General features: G+C 57.5%; 2 protein-coding genes across 8 annotated transcripts; one reads left to right on the top strand and one right to left on the bottom strand.

The window, feature by feature from the left end:
* The first annotated feature begins 89 nt into the window (after nt 1-89).
* On the top strand, nt 90-14686 carry PCGF2 (polycomb group ring finger 2). 6 transcript variants are annotated; one of them, XM_039476360.2, is made up of 10 exons: nt 90-231; nt 8030-8181; nt 8754-8850; nt 9183-9238; nt 9322-9372; nt 9578-9686; nt 9823-9877; nt 9970-10065; nt 12437-12517; nt 12988-14686. In XM_039476360.2, the coding sequence occupies exons 2-10, from the start codon at nt 8070-8072 to the stop codon at nt 13363-13365; spliced, it is 1035 nt and encodes a 344-aa protein (XP_039332294.1). In that variant the 5' UTR covers nt 90-231; nt 8030-8069; the 3' UTR covers nt 13366-14686. The 6 variants fall into 6 exon arrangements, with proteins under 6 accessions (XP_039332294.1, XP_039332292.1, XP_074244784.1 ...); XM_039476358.2 differs by having other exon boundaries at nt 178-231; nt 9967-10065; XM_074388683.1 differs by lacking the exon at nt 90-231 and adding an exon at nt 277-1924 and having other exon boundaries at nt 9967-10065.
* Nucleotides 14687-14880: 194 nt separating this feature from the next.
* On the bottom strand, nt 14881-18322 carry CISD3 (CDGSH iron sulfur domain 3). Of its 2 annotated transcripts, none has more exons than XM_010341821.3 (4): nt 17972-18322; nt 17548-17583; nt 16891-17010; nt 14881-15255 (listed from the first exon to the last, which is right to left on the bottom strand). In XM_010341821.3, exons 1-4 carry the CDS (start codon nt 18017-18019, stop codon nt 15106-15108), a joined length of 354 nt encoding a protein of 117 aa, XP_010340123.1. In that variant the 5' UTR covers nt 18020-18322; the 3' UTR covers nt 14881-15105. The 2 variants fall into 2 exon arrangements, with proteins under 2 accessions (XP_010340123.1, XP_003931247.1); XM_003931198.4 differs by having other exon boundaries at nt 14881-15285; nt 17972-18312.
* Between the last annotated feature and the right edge of the window lie 1083 nt (nt 18323-19405).

The raw sequence follows: 19405 nt of genomic DNA, 5'->3' as shown, positions 1-19405 counted from the left end.
AAAAAGCCATTTTGTCTCCCCCCCCAACTCCGGTCCCTCCCCTCCCCCCTCGGTCCCCTCCCCTCCCCTCTCTCCCTCCCACCCCAAGCCGCTTTCACAAACTCCTTTCTTACCGTAGGTTTCTCCCCGCCCGCCGCCCAGGCGAGCGACACGGCTGCGGCCCCCCTCCCCTCCCTTCCCTCCCTCCCTCCCATCCCCCCCTCCCCGAGACCCACCGGACCCCGAACCCAGGTAAGCGGAGCGACTCCCCCTTCCTTTCCCTCTCCTGCCCAGTAACCCTCTGGGGATTGGGATGGGGGCCGACCCTTCTCTGCAAGCCCCGGTGGGAGGGGGAGGCTCGGAGCGGATCCTGCCCTCGCGCCCCCCGCGCCCCGCCAGCCCCCCGTCCAGCTCGCCCCGTCCGCCTTTCTCCCTTTTTTCTGTCCCTTTTTCCCTTTCCTCTCTTCCAAGATGGCCGAAACGGGTTCCCCCTCTTAACGATTTGGCGTCTCCCTCGACCACCACCTCTTTGTGCAGCAGCCCCTGGGCAGACCCTGTTCCGAGGTAGCGAGGGGGAAGGTCCCGAGCAGCCGGAGGGCTTGCGGGGTGCGCGCTGGGTTGGGTCGCCGCTCCTCACGAGCCAAAGCCGCCCCGGCTCTGCTCGATCTGCCCCCTTCTGTCTGGGCAGGGGGCGCTCCCCCGTGGGCGCTGGGGCGCCGCGGACGCGCGGGGACTTGGAGCCGGCAGCAGGGGTCGTGCTTTGAGGCGGCCGCGAGGCCGGGGGAGGGCGCCCTTCGCCGCCGGGGTCCGGGTCCTCTCGGGCACCTCCCCCAGCCGGTCCCCGCTCCCCGTCCCGGCGCCGGCGCCCCGCCCCCTCCCTGAACCACCTCAGCAGAGCCTCCCTCCGGAACACCCCTCCCGGGGCCCCGCCGAAAGTTTGGCTCTAGGGAAGGTGGAAGCGGCCACCCGGTAACTGGGATCCCTGACCCTTGGACCTGGGAAGCTCCGGCTGAGGGGGTAGAATGGGGGTAGAGGGAAATCTATCGCAGTATTTCCCATGGCCAGTGGAGGCAAGAGGGTCCGATGAACTGGCCCCCTTTCCCTTTGGGCGCCCGGCCACCCCACCCTCCGCACACCCTCCTGCTGCTAGCTCTGAGGGCATGGGACCCCCGGGCAGTCAGACTCCCCCTGCCTGTCCTGTTTCCACGGTGGTCCCGGCCATGCCCCTCGCCCTCCCCCACTGCCCCTGTCTGCCCGTATTCGCTCCCGTTGGCTTGAGGTGGGAGGAGGCGGCCCAGAGGCGGGTGAATTTACCAGTGAATATTGTGGAAGTGTTACCCAGCGCTTCCCCGAAGTCTTTGTCCCTCAGTGTCTCCCATGCTGCCTCAGTCTCCCCAGAGTGCGGTCTCCTCGTTGTCCCCTCCCCACTCTCTTCTGATTCCTCCTCCTCTGGGACCTCTGGCAGTTTCTGTTCCTGAAACTCTTTAATTTTTCCCCACCCCCACCACTCTGGTCCAAGATGTTATTACTTGGAGCATAAAGCCAGCTCTGTTGCAGCTTTTTGGTGGGAAGGTGTTCCCAGGGGCTCCCTTGGTTGTGGGGTGGGGGATTGAGGCTTTAGAACTGGCTTTGGAATGAACAGGAAACCGACCCCAGGATCCAGGCCTTGTGTAGCTGGGTAGGGTTCAAGTTGAAGTCTTGGGGGTTGGGCAGGAAGGGGTACTCTCTGCTGTCCCTGGCCTTGCCTGGGAGATGTTGGTTGATGGAGCTGTTGCCATGGGAATGGAGAGCCTGGATTGGAAGAAGGTACAGCTTTGTGCAGGTCAGATGCCCACTGCAGCCCTCAGCCTCTGGTCCCTAGAGCGGATGTTGGAAGCTGAACTGCCTTTGTTGCTGGAAGACTTATGTTATCATTTACCCTGGGTGGACCACGGGCGTACAAAAGGTTAGTGTGTGTTTGCAGATGTGGTTCTAGGCAGGGATGTCAGGCCGTGTGCTTCTAGGTGCGGGGTGGATGGGGGCGGCTTCTGCATCTGGCAAGGTTGGCCTGGCTCTGGTCTGGCTGTGATTGTGTGTGTGTGGTGTCCTGTTGTGTCTATCTGGCCTTGTGTGGTGAGTGAGAGGTGGCGGGGGGTGTGTCTGGCTGTATGTGTGTGTATGTGGCAATTGTAAATTTTGGGGTTTGCCTTTGTTTGATCTTAGGGAGCTGAGAGGTGGGAGAGGAAGGGAGGGCTGAGTAAGCCCAGCTTCAGGAGGCTAAAGGCCCTTTTCAATGCATGGTAAGGACAGGGGAGTAGATCTTTGTGCCATTGTCAAGCACCGAGGAAAGTTGGGAGGTTCACAGTGTGCCTAGGCAGACCCTCATGGCCCCAAACACAAATACAAGAGGATTGCACAGTTGGACCCACGAAGCTGGGTTAGAGAACCCAGGGTCTGAGTCTTGATGCTGTGCTTCCCGGAGCCTGTTTCCCTGTGTACCGTGGAAAGGGGTAAGGCGATTAACACTGCCTCCTCCTCCTTCGTCAAGGCAGGAGGCCATGCTGATGGTCATGTTTGGCTGGACTGATTCCCTCCCAGACGGTGGCCCACTGAGTGGTTTTCCCGCCACTCCAGGGAGCTGCCGTCCCACCTGCTGGGATGGAGCCAGGCATTCTTGCTTTAGATGAGTGAGGAGCCTGGCCGGGTGCCAGGGTGTTAAAAGCACTGAGGTGGGAGTCAGGCAGTTTCTTGTCGCAGGACTGCCACTGCTTTGCTGTGTGACCTTAGACAAGTCACTTCTCTCTGAGTGTGCTCATCTTTTCTTTTTGAGATGGAGTCTTGCTCTGCTGCCCAGGCTGGAGTGCAGTCGTGCGATCTCAGCTCACTGTAACCTCCGCCTCCCTGGTTCAACGGATGCTCCTGCCTCAGCCTCCCAAGTAGCTGGGACTACAGGCACGTGCCACCACGCCCAGCTAGTTTTTTGTATATTTAGTAGAGATTGGGTTTCACCATGTTGTCCAGGGTGGTCTCGATCTCCTGACCTCATGATCCCCTTGCCTCTGCCTCCCAAACTGCTGGGATTACAGGCATAAGCCATGGCATTGGGTGACAAGATGCTTTCTAAGATCTCTTTCACCTCTGCAGTTCTAGACATCTGGATGTGACCTTGAGTGACTTTCCCCAAGACCTGGAGACTTTGTAGTGAGGGAGCGGGGCTGATTTCATTTGGAGGCAGGCAGAGCAGAGAGGGCTGTGGCATCAGGGGACACAGGGGCCTGGGGTCTGGGAGACCCACTGTTTCCATAGGGGACCATGAAGAAGTCAGAGAGGCCTAAATTGCACGGTGGCTTCCAGAAAGACACTGGTTAAAATAGAGAGATGGGGCCGAGTGCAGTGACTCACTCATGCCTGCAATCCCAGCACTTTGGGAGGCCGAGATGGGCGGATCACTTGAGGCCAGGAGTTCGAAACCAGCCTAGCCAACATGGTGAAACCCTGTCTCTACTAAAAATACGAAAGTTAACTGGGTGTGGTGGCATATGCCTGTAGTCCCAGCTATTCAGGAGGTTGAGGCAGGAGAATGGCTTGAATCCAGGAGGCGGAGGTTGCAGTGAGCAGAGATCACGCCACTTCACTCCAGCCTAGGAGACAGAGCGAGACTCCAAAATAGATGTAGGGGGGTTGATTTCTTAGCGGGGGTCTTTAAGGATTGGGAAAGACAAGTGCTAGGCTTGAATGGCAAGGAGGGTTCGGGGTTGGATGCTGAGTGCCGGGCAAGTTCCCTTCCTGCTAGAGTAGCTATAGCCAGACCCGGGGCCCCAGGGCCCAGAATGTGGGCCACCTAAGGCTCACACATGCCCTTGCAACGACAGTGGCAGGGAGAGTGGTGTTAGAGGTGGAGACGGCGCTCGAGTCACCGGGGGGCACAGCTGGGACTGGCCCCTGAGCTCTGCAAAGGCCATTTCCAATGGCGCTTAGCCTCTCCTTTCTGTTTCTTGGGATCTGTGTCTCTCGCTCTTTCTCCCTCAAGTTCTTCTCATCTCCTAGCCTCTTCAAAGTAATGACAACTGGCTTTCCAGCTACCATCACCCCTTTTCCCTTGCCTTCCCACAGCACCCCAGCCAGTTCCGGGGGGAGGAACTGGGTGTCAGGAATGCAGGGCCTGGGGCCTCCTGGGATGGGGAGCCGGGGAGAGGGTGCTCTAGGGAGTTTACATTGCTCTTGGCACCTGCTGGCAGGGCCCTGCAGGTAACCATGGCAATCAGGTGAGGAGCCAATCAGTGCTTCTCCCCACCCTCAGCCCCGGAGGTGACAGTCAGAACCTGTGGGGACCGGGTGGCAGGGAGCAGGGAGTGAGACAAGGGGCTTCTTTTTCTTTCTTTCTTTTTTTTTTTTCCAAGACAAAGTCTTGCTCTGTCGCCCAGGCTGAAGTGCAGTGGGGTGATCTCAGCTCACTGCAACCTCTGCCTCCCAGGTTCAAGAGATTCTCCTGCCTCAGCCTCCTGAGTAGTTGGGATTAAAGGTGCCCACCACCATGCACGGCTAATTTTTTATTTGTAGTAGAGACGAGGTTTCACCATGTTGATCAAGCTGGTCTCAAACTCCTGACCTTGTGATCCACCCGCCTTGGCCTCCCAAAGTGCGGATATTACAGGGGTGAGCCACCAAGCCTGGCTGGCAAGGGGAACTGGAGAAGGAACAGCGTTTCAGTCAATCAGCACCACCTTGGGCCTTGTGTCTGGTCAGAGCCTGAGGGATAGGCTCGGGCTGAATTATCAGAAATGTGCAGAGAAGTGATTGGGTAAGGGGCACAGCCATTTGCAGTGTGGGGCTCCTGGCTGTGGGGTCCTTAAGAGCAAATGTCGGCTGGGTGTGGTGGCTCACGCCTATAATCCCAACACTTTAGGAGGCCAAGGCAGGCAGATCATTTGAGGCCAGGAGTTCAAGATCAGCCTGGCTGACATGGCAAAACCCCATTTCTACTTTAAAAAAAATAATACAAAAATTAGCCAGGTGTGGTGGCAGGTGCTTGTAATCCCAGCTACTCAGGAGGTTGAGGCACAAGAATCACTGGAACCTGGGAGCTGGAGGCTGCAGTGAGCTTAGATCACATCACTGCCCTCCAACCTGGGCAACAGAGCAAGTGTCTGTTTTGAAAACACAGCGGGTGTATGAATGAAGTGGCTCAGGGCAGTGTGAAGTGTGCAGAGCCTACGTGTTTATGTGTGTGTATGTGTGTGTGTGTGTGTGTGTGTGTATACTGTGCACGTGTATAAGACGGTGAGTGGGAGAAATGAGGGCATGCGATTTACCCAGCAATAGGGACCCCAGGCGTTATCAGAGCCCAGCGTGTTTGTTGGTGGCAGTGCGTGCACACACACATAGATGCATCTGGACACACACGTGACGGACAGGCAGTCACAGGAAGTACTTTTGGAGGCCCAGGCGGCACGTACACACGATGGATATTACACACGCTCAGAGAGACAGCTACTTGGATTATTCTCTCCTCTGGATGGTTGTAATAATATTTGGGCATCTTGCCAGGGATAGGGTTACTATGGAAACGACCAAACAGTGGAGTAGCCAGCAGCCTTCTGCGTAATTTCGAAAGGGGGACCCATGCAGGGAGGGCTGACCGAGGCCACCATGAGTGGGGTGGGAACCCCTCTCCCTTCTCAGATCCTGGGGGCCGCCGCCTCTCCGCCCTGTCTCTGGGCTTGCTGTGGGACTGGCTTGTTCCCCTGTCTGCCCTGCAACTTGCTGTCTCTCCCACGTGTGGCCTTTGTGTCTCTCTGTCTCTTTCGGTCTCTGGCTAGGTTCCCTGAGACTGCTGGCTGTCTGGGTCCTGGCCAGACTCATCCTGGGGTCTCTATAGAAACTGCTGATCCCGGCTGTGAATTTCTTGTCCTAGAAAACCCAGTGTGGTGGCTTTAGAAGTCTTTCTGGAAGGGACAGAAGGGTGTGAGTATGTTGTAAAGGAGCTGTTGGGGCTTGGCCACCCTCCCAAGTCCCACCCCTGGGCTTTTAGTCTGGGAAAGAGGAGGGAGGGGCTGTCCCTTCCAGGTGCAGGTTTGATTTCTTTTACCAAGAAGGAAGCACAGCGGCCAATCCAAAGCTGGACTTTGACCTCTGTAGACCCTGCCCCGCCTGGCTGGTGTCGAGGCGGGCTGGGGACAGAAACTTTCTGCCCAGCTTTGGCAGGCGTCTGTGAGAGCCTGTGGTTTGTCACTGGACAGCCTGTGAACAGGTGGCAGAGGCGTCACCAGGGCTGGAGACAGTAGGAGGGTAACAGGGACCATGTGGGGAGAATTCCTGCAGGTGCATGAAAGCAGCTGGGGGTTGGGGAAGGGGGTCCTGGACCACGTGTGTGCTGTGGGCAGGTAGCACTCATGCAGGGGCAGTGGGAAGGACTCCTGGGGCAGGGGTATAGCCTTTTTGCCTAAACTCTTTGAGTCCAGGGCTAGGGCTGGAACTGGACATTCCCAGCTTAGGGCATGTTCCCTGCCTGAGTCCCAGGCCTGGAAACCAAATGGTTAGTGTATGGTGGATGTCCTGGGAGCAGCCTAGGTCTGGCAGGCTTAGGAGGGAGGTGCCCCAAGGCCTAGGCTGGATGCAGAGCCGGAAGCACAAGTGATGGCCGCGGCCTTCTAACCGAGGGTGCGAGCCTGGGTGTTTCCAGGGAAGCCTGGAGGAGGAGTGAATGGATGGAGTAGAAAGGAGGGTGGGATGCAGTGGAAAGAGCAGGTCTGAGGCCCTGCAGGGACGGAGGGGTTGAGGGAGTGAGGATCACTTATCTTTTCTCTTCTATTCCTTGAAGTTCAGGGCAGTGGCTTATTTATCTAAGTTTCCTCCTAGTTCCTAGTATGCTTTAAATGTGGACCAAGTCAGTGACTGTGGATTGGGATTGGGGAGTTTTGTTTTGTTTTTCTTTTTTAGACAGAGTCTTGCTCTACTGCCCAGGCTTGAGTGCAGCGGCATAATCTCGGCTCACTGCAGCTTCAACCTCCCGGGCTCAAGGGATCACTTGAGCCAGCAGGATCCTCCTGCCACAGCCTCCCAAAATGCCAGGATTACAGACATGAGCCACTGCGCCCAGCCTGGGATTGGAGAGAGGTTTTTTTGGTTTTTTGGTTTTTGAGATAGAATTTTGCTCTTGTTGCCCAGGCTGGAGTGCAATGGTGCAATCTCGGCTCACCATACCTCCGCCTCCCAGGTTCAAGCGATTCTCCTGCCTCAGCCTTCTGAGTAGCTGGGATTACAGGCACGCACCACCACCTGGCTGATTTTTTGTATTTTTAGTAGAGATGCGGTTTCTCCATGCTGGTCAGGCTGGTCTCGAACTCTGGACCCCAGGTGATCTGCCCACCTTGGCCTCCCAAAGTGTTGAGATTACAGGCATGAGCCACTGCACCTGGCTGACTGGAGAGTTGTTTTTTTTTTTAAGACAGAGTCTTGTTCTGTTGCCAGGCGCCAGGCTGGAGTGCAGTGGTGCGATCTCAGCTCACTGCAACCTCCGCTTCCCAGGTTCAAGCGATTCTCCTGCCTCAGCCTGGGACTAGCTGGGACAACAGGCGTGCACCACCATGCCCAGCTAAGTTTTGTATTTTTTAGTAGAGATGGGGTTTCACCATGTTGGCCAGGATGGTCTTGATCTCTTGACCTCGTGATCCGCCTACCCCGGCCTCCCACAGTGCTGGGATTACAGGCGTGAGCCACCGCGCCCGGCCTGGAGAGTTTTAAAAGTCCTCTTCTCTCCTATTTTCCTGCCTCATTACGTTCTCTGGGGAGTTGGGCGGTACGTACCGTGGCCTAACTTCAGTCTTTCCTCCTGCTCCTCAGAGAGAGCTGACCTTGTTGCTCAAGGTTGTGTGAATCTCCAGAGCCCAGAACCTAAAGAACACTCATAGGGAGCCAGAAAGAACCAGCCACATGTAGGGCACCAGCTCCAGCCCCACCCTGAAGGCAGAGAAGGGCCTTGGGCTCAGGGAGAGATGGGCTGGAAGGTGTGGATGACGAGTGGGAGGGGCTGCCAACGCTCTGAGTTTCTGATTCTACTTCCGTTTCCCAGGGCCACGATCCCCAGTCCCCCCACCCCCGACCCCGGAATCATGCATCGGACTACACGGATCAAAATCACGGAGCTGAATCCCCACCTCATGTGTGCCCTCTGCGGGGGGTACTTCATCGACGCCACCACTATCGTGGAGTGCCTGCATTCCTGTGAGTTGGCGGGAGGGGAGCTGCTCAGGGTGGGCAGCCTCTGTGCCCAGATTGGGGGTGGGCACGGCCTGAGGAAGGTAGCACTAAAGACCTTGCCCTGAAGAGCAAACTCATCCAGGTGTCTGCCAGGAATCCTCAGGTACAGGGGCCTACCTGGCAGGGGTGACCAGGCGCAGGGTGTCAGCCCAGAAGTTCACTGCCTCTGACATCTCAGTTCTTTCTTGAAATGGCTGAAATTTTATGCAGGCACCCCCTGTTTGCACTGTGGGCTTGGCGACAAGCGGGTGAGACCCAGGGGCACCTCTAACAGGCTGGCTCTCGTCTTCTCCTCCATCGGGGGGGCCTGGGAACTCAGGCTGCCCTTCTGCATTGTACATGACACCACTGGCCTGTCCAGCTTCCCTCCACGATGCACAGGGACAGGTGCCGCACGTGCAAAACACATTGCCACGTTGTCCCCTGCAGGGACAGGTGGAGGAGAAAGGATAGCTGGGTCTGAGCAGAGGGCAGGGAAACTGGTCCGGGGGTTGGAAGGCGGCTGACTCTCCTCTCTCTCTCTCCACACCCCCAAGTCTGCAAAACCTGCATTGTGCGCTACCTGGAGACCAACAAATACTGCCCCATGTGTGATGTGCAGGTGCATAAGACCCGGCCACTGCTGAGCATCAGGTGGGCATGGCCCGCACCTCCTGCCCGCACGACCCCCTGGGTCAGCCTTCCCTATCCCTCCCGCCCTCCAGGCTTCCTTCATCAAGGCAGCAGGTGTGGGAGAAGCACGAGGGGTGGACGTGGGCCACTTCCTTCCCTTGGGGTCGCATCTGGCTTGTCACAGGCTGACATACTAGAGCGGCAAAGACCAGATCCACAGGGACCCCAATGCCTGGGCACCGGGTCTCAGGAAGGGGTTGGGAAGAGGGGTCCCCTGGCTGGGAGAGCAGGGTGAGATCAGAGGAGTTCTCTGGAGAGCGCATGGCTGATAAGCCCTGTCCGTTTTTCCCCAGGTCTGACAAAACCCTCCAAGACATTGTCTACAAATTGGTCCCTGGGCTTTTTAAAGGTATCTGCACACCATTCCTCGTCCGCCCACCGACCCCATTTCCCAACCCATGGCCCTGTCCTCATCCTGCTGCCTTCTTCCAGATGAGATGAAACGACGGCGGGACTTCTATGCGGCGTACCCCCTTACGGAGGGTGAGTGTGCTCGCGTCCATCTGTGTGTGCGCAGGCATGCCTGGGACCACGCAGGTGTGTAGTGCTACCACCACTCACCCTCTGACCTCCTCCACGCCCGCCTCCCCCGGTGGCCGGGCTCACCGGCTGAGTTCATGATCCCTGGGTCCTTGGCGGGCTCCCTTCCTCCATCCTCCGCCTGCCTGAGATTTCTGTCCTTCTGCAGTCCCCAACGGCTCCAATGAGGACCGAGGCGAGGTCTTGGAGCAGGAGAAGGGGGCGCTGAGCGATGATGAGATTGTCAGCCTCTCCATTGAGTTCTACGAAGGTGCCAGGCAAGTCTGGCCCAGGCTGACCCCTTTTGGGCTCCTAGGCTGGGTCACCCCTTCTCCCACCCAGGGGCCTCTGGATGGGCGCATTGAGGGATCCTCCTCCTGGGTCTTCCTAGCTTTGTTCTTTCTCCGCCCCCAGGGACCGGGATGAGAAGAAGGGCCCCCTGGAGAATGGGGATGGGGACAAAGAGAAAGTGAGTGCTGGGGCCTGCCCAGGACTGGAATGTGGGCTGGGAGGGAGTGGCCTGGGCTGGACCCCATACCATGGGTGCCTGTGCCCCAGCAGACAGGGGTGCGCTTCCTGCGGTGCCCGGCAGCCATGACCGTCATGCACCTCGCCAAGTTTCTCCGCAACAAGATGGATGTGCCCAGCAAGTACAAGGTGGGTCCCTGGGCCTTTCAAAAAATGAGTATCTGTGTATGGGTGTGTCTGACAGTCTGTGCACCCCAGTTGTTGTTCAGGGCTGGCTAGGTGTCACCCAGGGCTTGCCTGGCTAACTGAGCCCACGTGTTAATAGAAGGGTGGTTGAAACCAAGATTAGGGTGGGGGCAGCCTCCGTGTGCAGTGGTGCATGGGACCAAGGTGGCGTGTATGTGTGCGTGCTTGCACACTGGAACTGTGGCAGGGGTGAGTGTGGAACACCGGGCCTCGCCTGGGGCCAGTTGTCTGTGGGGAGGCTAGTCTGAATTCCAGTGGAGCTCTAGAACATGGCTTTTCAAGCTTGAATGTCTGTGTGTACCCTGGAGATCTTGTTAAAATGCAGATTCTGATTTAGTAGATTCCATATTTCTTTTTCTTTTTTCTTTTAGTAGATTCCATTTTTCTTTTCTTTTTCTTGCTATCATCAGGCTGGAGTGCAGTAAAGTAATCTCGGCTCACTGCAACCTCCGCCTCCCGGGTTCTAGCGATTCTCCTGCCTCAGCCTCCCAAGTAGCTGGGATTGGAGATGTGCAACACCACACTTAGCTAATTTTTGTATTTTTAGTAGAGACAGGGTTTCACCATTTGACCGGGCTGGTCTCGAACTCCAAACCTCAGGTGATTTGCCCGGCTTAGCTTCCCAAAGTGCTGGGATTACAGGTGTGAGCCACCACTCCCAGCCCTAGATACCATATTTCTTTTTTTTTTCCTCCAGATGGAATCTCGCTCTGTCGCCTAGGCAGGAGTTTTGCAGTCTCTGCTCACTGCAACCCCTGCCTCTCATATTCAGGCGATTCTCATGCCTCAGCTGCCCGAGTAGCTGGGATCATAAGCATGCGCCACCATACCAGGCTGATTTTTATATTTTCAGTAGAGATGAGGTTTCACCATGTTGGCCAGGCTGGTCTCAAACTCCTGATCTCAGGCGATCCACCCACCTTGGCCTCCCAAAGCCCGGGGATTACAGGCGTGAGCCACCATACCCAGCCAGGCATTGGTGTGTTTTTTGTTTGTTTTTTCTTTTTGAGATGAAGTTTTGCTCTTGTTGCCCAGGCTGCAGAGTGCAATGGTGCAATCGCCGTAACCGCGCCTCCTGGGTTCAAATGATTCTCCTGCCTCAGTTTCCCAAGTAGCTGGGATTACAGGCGTGCACCACCATGCCTGGCTAATTTTTTTTTTTTTTTATTTATTGTGTGTGTGTGTGTGTGTGTGTGTTTTTTTTTTTTTTTTGAGACGGAGTTTCGCTCTTGTTACCCAGGCTGGAGTGCAATCGCGCGATCTCGGCTCACCGCAACCTCCGCCTCCTGGGTTCAGGCAATTCTCCTGCCTCAGCCTCCTGAGTAGCTGGGATTACAGGCACGCGCCACCATACCCAGCTAATTTTTTGTATTTTTAGTAGAGACGGGGTTTCACCATGTTGACCAGGTTGGTCTCGATCTCTCGACCTTGTGATCCACCCGCCTCGGCCTCCCAAAGTGCTGGGATTACAGGCTTGAGCCACCGCGCCTGGCCTTTTTTGTATTTTTAGTAGAGACAGGGTTTCTCCATGTTGGTCAGGCTGGTCTTGAACTCCTGACCTTAGGTGATCCGCCCACCTTGGCCTCCCAAAGTGCATTACAGGCGTGAGCCACTGTGCCGGGCTGCATTGGTGGTTTTTTTTTTTTTTTTTTTTTTTTTTTGAGACAGAGTCTCACTCTGTGCCACTGCACTCCAGCTTGGTGCCTGGCAACAATCTCGGCTCACTGCAACCTCGGCCTCCAGGGTTCAGGCAATTCTTCCACCTCAGCCTCCCAAGTAGCTGGGACTACAGGCGCATGCCACCACGCCCAGCTAATTTTTTTATTTTTAGTAGAGACGGGGTTTCACCATGTTGGCCAGGATGGTCTCGATCTCTTGACCTCGTGATCCGCCCGCCTCGGCCTCCCAAAGTGCTGGGATTACAGGCTTGAGCCACCGCGCCCGACCTGCATTGGTGCTTTTTAAAGCTCCCTGGGTGGTTCCATTTTGTAGCTGGGGGTGAGAGACAGAGTTCCAGAAGATCCCCCTGAGCCCTTTCAGCTCCTCTGGGAGACCTGCCAGAGATAGGAGACCCAGACAGCTGTGTGCATGGTGGGGCTGGCCTGCTACCAAGAAGGAACTGGTCTCTGGACCCCTTCCTACCTGGTGGTCAGGAGTTAGATCCACAGGGAAGTCAGATCCACAGTGAAACCCCCAAGGAATGAAGGACCATCTGCAAATCCACCCTTCCCATGGCCTCAACTCCCAGTCCCATTTCCAGCCTGGAGCCCCAAGCCTGGCCAGGGTCATGGTGTCCTCCACTTCCCTCCTCCAGGTGGAGGTTCTGTATGAGGACGAGCCACTGAAGGAATACTACACCCTTATGGACATCGCCTACATCTACCCCTGGCGGCGGGTGAGCGAGCGGGTGGGGCCGGCAGGGAGCAGGTCCCCGCAGGGTCTGGCCTTGTCTGTGGCCACGTGGGCTGCCCTCCTCTTAACTGGAGGCAGTCCGTCCCTTGTCCCATGAGCTGTGTGTCCACGGTGGCTTGCCACAGCAGGTCAGCCTCGGGGCCGTCTCTTGTGAGGACTTTCCGCTCAGGAGACAAGACTCCTTGGGCAGATGGTGTCCCCTGATTTAGGGGCATACACAGGTGCTGGTGGCTGCCATGTTTTGGCCTCCCTCTCTCCTCTCTGTCCGAGTCTCTCCTCGTAGACCTTTTGCCTCTCTGGGTTGTGCCCTGTGTCCTTGTCTCTCTCTTCTCTGAGGTCCTGTCCTGTCCCTTTTTTCTTGTTTGGACACTGTGGGGTGGAGCTGGTGGCCTTCTAGTTGGCCTCTCCTGACACCGTCCCCTTCCCTGCCTTTTTTCCTCCCTCCTCCCACAGAATGGGCCTCTCCCCCTCAAGTACCGTGTCCAGCCGGCCTGCAAGCGGCTCACCCTAGCCACGGTGCCCACCCCTTCCGAGGGCACCAACACCAGTGGGGCGTCCGAGTGTGAGTCGGTCAGCGACAAGGCTCCCAGCCCTGCCACCCTACCAGCCACCTCCTCCTCCCTGCCCAGCCCAGCCACCCCATCCCATGGCTCTCCCAGCTCCCATGGGCCTCCAGCCACCCACCCTACTTCCCCCACTCCCCCTTCTGCAGCCAGTGGGGCCACCACAGCTGCCAACGGGGGTACCTCGAACTGCCTGCAGACACCATCCTCCACCAGCAGGGGGCGCAAGATGACTGTCAACGGCGCTCCCGTGCCCCCCTTAACTTGAGGCCAGGGACCCTCTCTCCCTCCTTCCAGCCAAGCCTCTCCACTCCCTCCACTTTTTCTGGGCCCTTTTTTCCACCTCTTCTACTTTCCCCAGCTCCTCCCACCTTGGGGGTGGGGGACGGGTTTTATAAATAAATCTATATATATATGTACATAGGAAAAACCAAATATACATACTTATTTTCTATGGACCAATCAGATTAATTTAAATGCCACAGGAAACAAACTTTATGTGTGTGTGTATGTGTGGGGAATGGTGTTCATTTTGGGGGGGGGGGTCTTGTGTAATTTGCTCTGCTCTTTTTGGGGGTGCCTGGAGATGAACTGGACGGGCCACTGGAGGCCCAGTCAGGCTCTGCGCTGTCCTCACTGTTCCCAAGGCAGATGGGGTGTTGGGGGCCCCTTCAGCCCCAAAGCTTTAGGCACAATTCTAACTGTCAATAGGAGCCAGTTAGAACTGTTCCTCTCTCCCCATTTCTCTCCCCATCTTGGCTGCTGTCCTGCCTCTGACCAGTGGCTGCCCCCTGCATTGTTGAATGTCCAGAAAATTGCTAAGAACAGTGCCTTTTACAAACGCAGTTTATCCCTGGGTCTGAGGAGCAAGGGCGGGGTCGGGGTGGCGCCTCCCTCACCTCCTCCTCTTGCAGTGGAAACTTTGTGCAAAGAATAGCTAGTTCTGCCTCTTTTTTTTCTCTCCTGTGTGTGTGGCCTTTGCATCATTTATCTTGTGGAAAAGAAGATTCAGGCCCTGAGAGGTCTCTGCCCTGGAATGCCACTGTGGCGTTAAGCATTGTGAAGTGCTTCACCCTCACCGTCCCTGCCCTCACCCAGGACCCCTCACTAGCAGGACTGGTGGTGGAGTCTCATTTGGGGCATGGAGTGGAGGTGGGGATAGGTTAACCTCACACAAGCACAGACCCCAGACTTTGCTAAAGGCACACAGCCCTCCAGCGGCCCCTCCACCCCCAGCTGAGGCCCAGTCGCCTGGTCAGGACAGAGCAAGTGTGTCTAAAAGCACAAGAAAACAGAAACCTGTAAAGCTCTGGCCCCAGCCCCAGCCCCAGAGGTCAGCGGACCACCTCCCTAGGGACAGACCCGGCAGGTCCTGCCCACTGAGAGTTCCTCAAGTGTGCAGAGATCTGGGAGGCAGCAGGAGTCGAGACTTGAGATTCCATCCCAGCCTAGGTGTGTGGGGTTGGGAGCCCCCAGTGGGCTTGTCTGTGTTTGCGCCTTGTCCTGTGTCTGAGGTCCTGTGACTGTGCCCTCCTCTGCCCTGGGACATCTGTATCTCTTGGCTTTGTAATAAATGCTGCATACTTTCTGGAGCCTGTAGTTCTTTTGGGGAAGACGGGAAGGGTGCTTTGCCTCTGGGTTCAGCCTGGCTTGGGGACCCCATATGGAATGAATCTGAACTGCCCTCTCCTGTGGCTGCTCAGGTGCCCCCAGCCACACACAGGTGAAAATCTGGAGCAGGAAGCAGCACGTGAGCCTCACACCAGTGACCACAGGACCAGTCTGATTGGGCAGGCTTCTTTATACCATCTTCTCTGTCAGCAAACACTGACCCAGGGCACACTCCCGCCAACCCCAGACTGGAGACCTTTACATTATAAGGAACAGTTCTTCCTTTGTGAGCCAGACATGGGTACCAGGTCTTGGGTTCAGCACCCGTTTCCTTCCCCAGAGAAGGGGTGCCTGTCACAGGCCTGGAGCCGAGCCCACCTGTGACTGGACAGCCCCTTCAGAGTGGGGAGCCCACCTCTGCCTTCTGCACACGCTCACTCCTGTGGGTGCCATCGCAGTACGGGGGCCTCTGGGTGGCCTTGCAGGTACAGAGTGCCACAGTGCGCGTCTCTTGGGCCTTGAACTTGAGTGGAGATAGGCCAGTGCGCTGGAAGAAGTGGGAGCCGTCACAGAAGGGCTGGTGGGTGAAAGATGGGAGTCAAAGACCTGACCCCACCTGCTGGGGCGGGGTGGGCTGCGGGAGCTCAGGGGGAGTGGGCACGGTGGTTAGGGTGCAGGCTCCAGAGCAACACTGCCAGGGCCCGCTGAGTGACCTCTGCTCTTTAATGTGGGGTGATAAGAGCTGAGTTGGATGACGAAACAAAACAATGATCATGGTGCGTTTTGCATGTAGTATCTGGTAAGTATGTACACAGTGTTTACAGCATTAGTGTCTGGGGCAACCAGAGGGCCAGGACACTAATGGGGGGGGGGGGCGGTGTGTGTGTGTGAATGGCTCTGAGTCTCCTTGTCAGCTCCATGGAACAACTGGGCATGTGACAGGGAGTGAAGGTTACAGGGAGGAGGGGATGCCCCATAGCAAACTGGCTGCCTGGCACCAGAGTGCACTCCCCATCCCAGAAGCCCCTCAAGCAGAGACTGGGTAATGGAAACAGGCCCAGAGAGATGACATGCCTTACTAGTTAGAGGCAGAACTGGTGCCAATGCCTTTTTTTTTTTTGAAAGGATCTTGCTCTGTTGCCCAGGCTGGAGTGCAGTGGTGCAAACACAGCTCACTGCAGCCTCAACCTTCCAGGCTCAAGCAGTCCTCCTTCTTCAGCCTCCAGTGTGGCTGGGAACACAGGTGCACTGCCATGCTATTTTTTGGTGGGGGTAGAGGCATTTATAGAAATGAAGTTTCAACTCTGTTGCCCAGGCTGTTCTTGAACTCCCGGGCTGGAAAGATCCTCCTGCCTTGGCCTCCCAAAGTGCTGGGATAACAGGTGTGAGCCACCTTGCCTAGCTGAACTGAGGCCTATTGACATTGGAGTCAGGGTGGGATGGGAGGAGAGGGGACAGAAGTGTGCAAACAGAAAGCAGTGGCTTGTCTTGGAGGGCTTGAGGCAGAGGTGTGTAGACCTAAGTGGGACCCAGGACCCTGGGCTGCTGACCCCATGCCACATAGCTTGAAGGAACACAGGTCCGAGCTCTCTCAGGAAGGAAAGGGGCCAGGGAGGCAAACAATACGGGCCTGTTCCTGCTGGGACGAAAGGCTCCTGGGCAGAAGGGGAAGCAGGTGGGGGCAGGCAGCGAAGCTGGGAAGACAGCAAGCTGTGACAGGCGGCCAGGAAGTCCCACAAACTGAGAAGGATGAGTTTTCTGGAAGAAGAGTGGAGGGGCATGGGGGAAGACTGGGAAGCTTGGGAGGCAGGAGACCCTGGGCAGAATCCCTTCCCAATGTCAGGGTTCAAGGCCTGGGAACCTATGGCCCAGGTACTTCCTGGAAGAACGGAGGAGACGGGAGACAGCCTCGTGAGCTCCACCACGCAGTGCACCTCCAAGAAGCAAAGAGCCCCCAGAAGAGCCCACCGGAAGCCCGGCTGCACCTGGCTGGCCGTGCAACCGAGTCTCTCTGGCTTCACTGCAAGGGGTAGATGCAGTCAGCTTAAGGCTACGGGGGGCACTGGCCTTTTGTCCCCAAGCCTCCTTGGTGTCTCTCAGGTACTCGTGGGAAGAATAAGACCATCCTGGGTGGGAACTCCCAGCCAGGAGTATTAGTAGGAAGGCAGGCAGGGGGTCTCACCTGCTTCTTGCTGCGGCCACACACACACCATCTGTAGGTTTTCCCTGCTACCAGCTCCACCTTGATGGGTGTCTTCAGGGCCACCACGGACCTGGCTGGGGTTCTGGGGAACCACCGGGCCTGTGACCAGGGAAGATCATGGGCTCAGGGTTAGCTCAAGCCCTGGAAGCATCTTCCTGCCTGCAACCCTTCCCGGTTTCCCACTGGCCTTTGTGGGTGGCAGGTTTCCTTCACCGGAGGCTGATCTGACTCCACCCAGCGAGACCTTTCCCCTGGACACCATGAGGACCGTGAGCTTTGGATAGGGAAGCGATTTCAAAGCCAGGTTTCAGGCACTCAGGTTTCAAGGTCCAGCTGCCTGCCCTCAGACTCTGGTGCCTCCACTTGGTGCTAGGGCGGGCAGGCCTCGATCCGGCCAGCCTACGGCAGGGCCACCCACACTGGGGCTTGGTTCATCAGGTGCTGCTGTCCTCAGCACAGCAGATTGGCGCCCCGTGCTCCCCCCTCACCTCCCCGAGAGCCACGGGCTAACTCCAGGTGCCTGGAGTTTGGGGGAATAGGGCCGTACCCTTCCTAGCTCCATTCCCTGATCTCTGCCTGGAGATCTCCGTGCCTGGAGGTCTTGCGCGAGGAGGAGGGAAGGCTGGGGGTACTTACCAGCCAGGAGGAGACGTCCCGCCGCGTGTTCAGGTCCTGCAAGGTACGCAAGCATCACGAGACGGTGGTTTGGAAACAGAAAAATAAAATTAGTGGAAAGGTAAGGAGGCGGAAGGATCCGAGAGGGAGGTGACAGGGCTAAAGGGGCGAGGGAGAAACGAGAGGGTAAGAAAAAGGGGTCCCAAGAGAAGGTGCTGGCTGGGGGGGTCCTGGCAGCCACGGGCGCTTCGGAAAAGCCCGTGAGCTGAGGCCAGCCAGGCACCGGCGGGCCGGGCCGGGGGCTCGGGGGCGCTTGGCCAGGATCGGGGCTGGAGTGCGGACTGGCAGGGGCCCGAGTGCGGACTGGCAGGGGCCCGAGTGCGGACTGGCAGGGGCCCGGGTGGAGGCCTGGGTGGAGTTCCGGGCGGGGGCCGGGGATGCTCACCCGAGCGTCGCGCGCCGCGCGCCGCAGGATCGCCCCCACGCCACGCATAGATGGCTCCAGCGCCCGCCCGCCGGCCGGCTTCGCCCACGCCAGGTCAGCTCCCCGCCCCCTCTGTCCCCGGCCAGTCAGGCTCCGGAAGACGCCGCGGGGTTCTACGAGGGCGGAGGCCAGGGGCCGGCGGGTCCGGAAGCCCGGGCTTGAGCGGTCGGTCCCAGCGCCCCCTGCCGGGCGGGCCTGGCCACGGAACGCCCGGCGCGCAGCCTTGGCGCCTGGGCCACCCCTCGAGCGCCAGGACCTTCCCGGGAGCTGCTATCCCTGGCCGAGTCTCGGCCGCGCTTGTGGGCGAGCGCGCGGGCGTGGCGTCACCTCGGGCCGGGGCCCACGGACGGATGCACCGTGTGGGGCGGGCCCCGGCGCGCTGAGCGTTCGCGTCTGTGCACGTACTGCCTCTATGACTGCCAACAGAAAGGTCGCAGCCCACGGCCTCCCACCCTCCCTCAGCTGGCACCCACCTCCTGTCCCCTTCCATAAAGCCAGACCACACAGGGGCTCTTTGGATTTTTTTTTTTTTTTTTTTTTTTTTTTTGCAAAACATTCTTTTATTAAAAGAACAAGTGCTGTTTACGAACTGCCCTTCGTACAAATAACATCCGTTATACAAAGATACAAGATCCGGGTTATGCACAATTCCAGGCTTGGAGGTGGCAGGGGGGCATCGCCTTTGGGCTGAGGATATCAAGGTTTTAGAAAGAATGAAAAAGGAGCCCCTGGGTTTGCAATCTGTGGCTTCCCCTCCCTGCTCCCTAGGAAGGGTCTGCTACATGGAAACAGGCTGGGACGGAAAGAGGGCGGGGCGGGGCGGGGGCAGGGGTGGGGCCTCCAGTCCCACCACCCAAGTCCCCAGTGGAGCTGGACAAAGTGAACAAAGGGGAATGAGGGTACCCCTCAGTTCCCAAGTTTTCAGTAGATCAAGACAAAGTGGTTGGGAGCGAATCACACTCTCAATCTGCGTCAACACAGACAGCGAGCCTAGCTAGGCCACTTCGCCCGCCTTCCTCAGAATTCCCAGTTGAAGTGACCCCCCTCCTAGGCACCTCTCCCCAGGAAAATAAGTTGAGATAAAAGGGAACTGGGTGCAAGCTGCCTACCCCTAACTGGCCTGTGGCACACCAAGGAAGATGCTAGGAGCTGGCAGGGGCGCCTGTGCCTTTGGAAACCTGTCTGCATTTCCAATTAGGGAAAAAAGCTTGCCCTTTCTCGGAGCTAGCCCCTGGCTTGGGCTCCTCTCATTTCTCTGCTAGACCCTTCCTAAGAGTCTAGGGCAAGCACCTCCCTAGAACTCAGTATGAAGGGAGTGGGCAGGGGTCCCCTCATCAGCCTCAAGGTCAGGACACCGTGAGGCAGCAACAGACCCAGGAGCCTGAGGGGGAAAAA

This window comes from Saimiri boliviensis, chromosome 17 (genome assembly GCF_048565385.1).
Source record: "Saimiri boliviensis isolate mSaiBol1 chromosome 17, mSaiBol1.pri, whole genome shotgun sequence".
Taxonomy (NCBI): Eukaryota; Metazoa; Chordata; class Mammalia; order Primates; family Cebidae; genus Saimiri; species Saimiri boliviensis.
The sequence above is the reverse complement of the archived record's forward strand: the minus strand, read 5'-3'. Positions and strand labels throughout refer to the sequence as shown.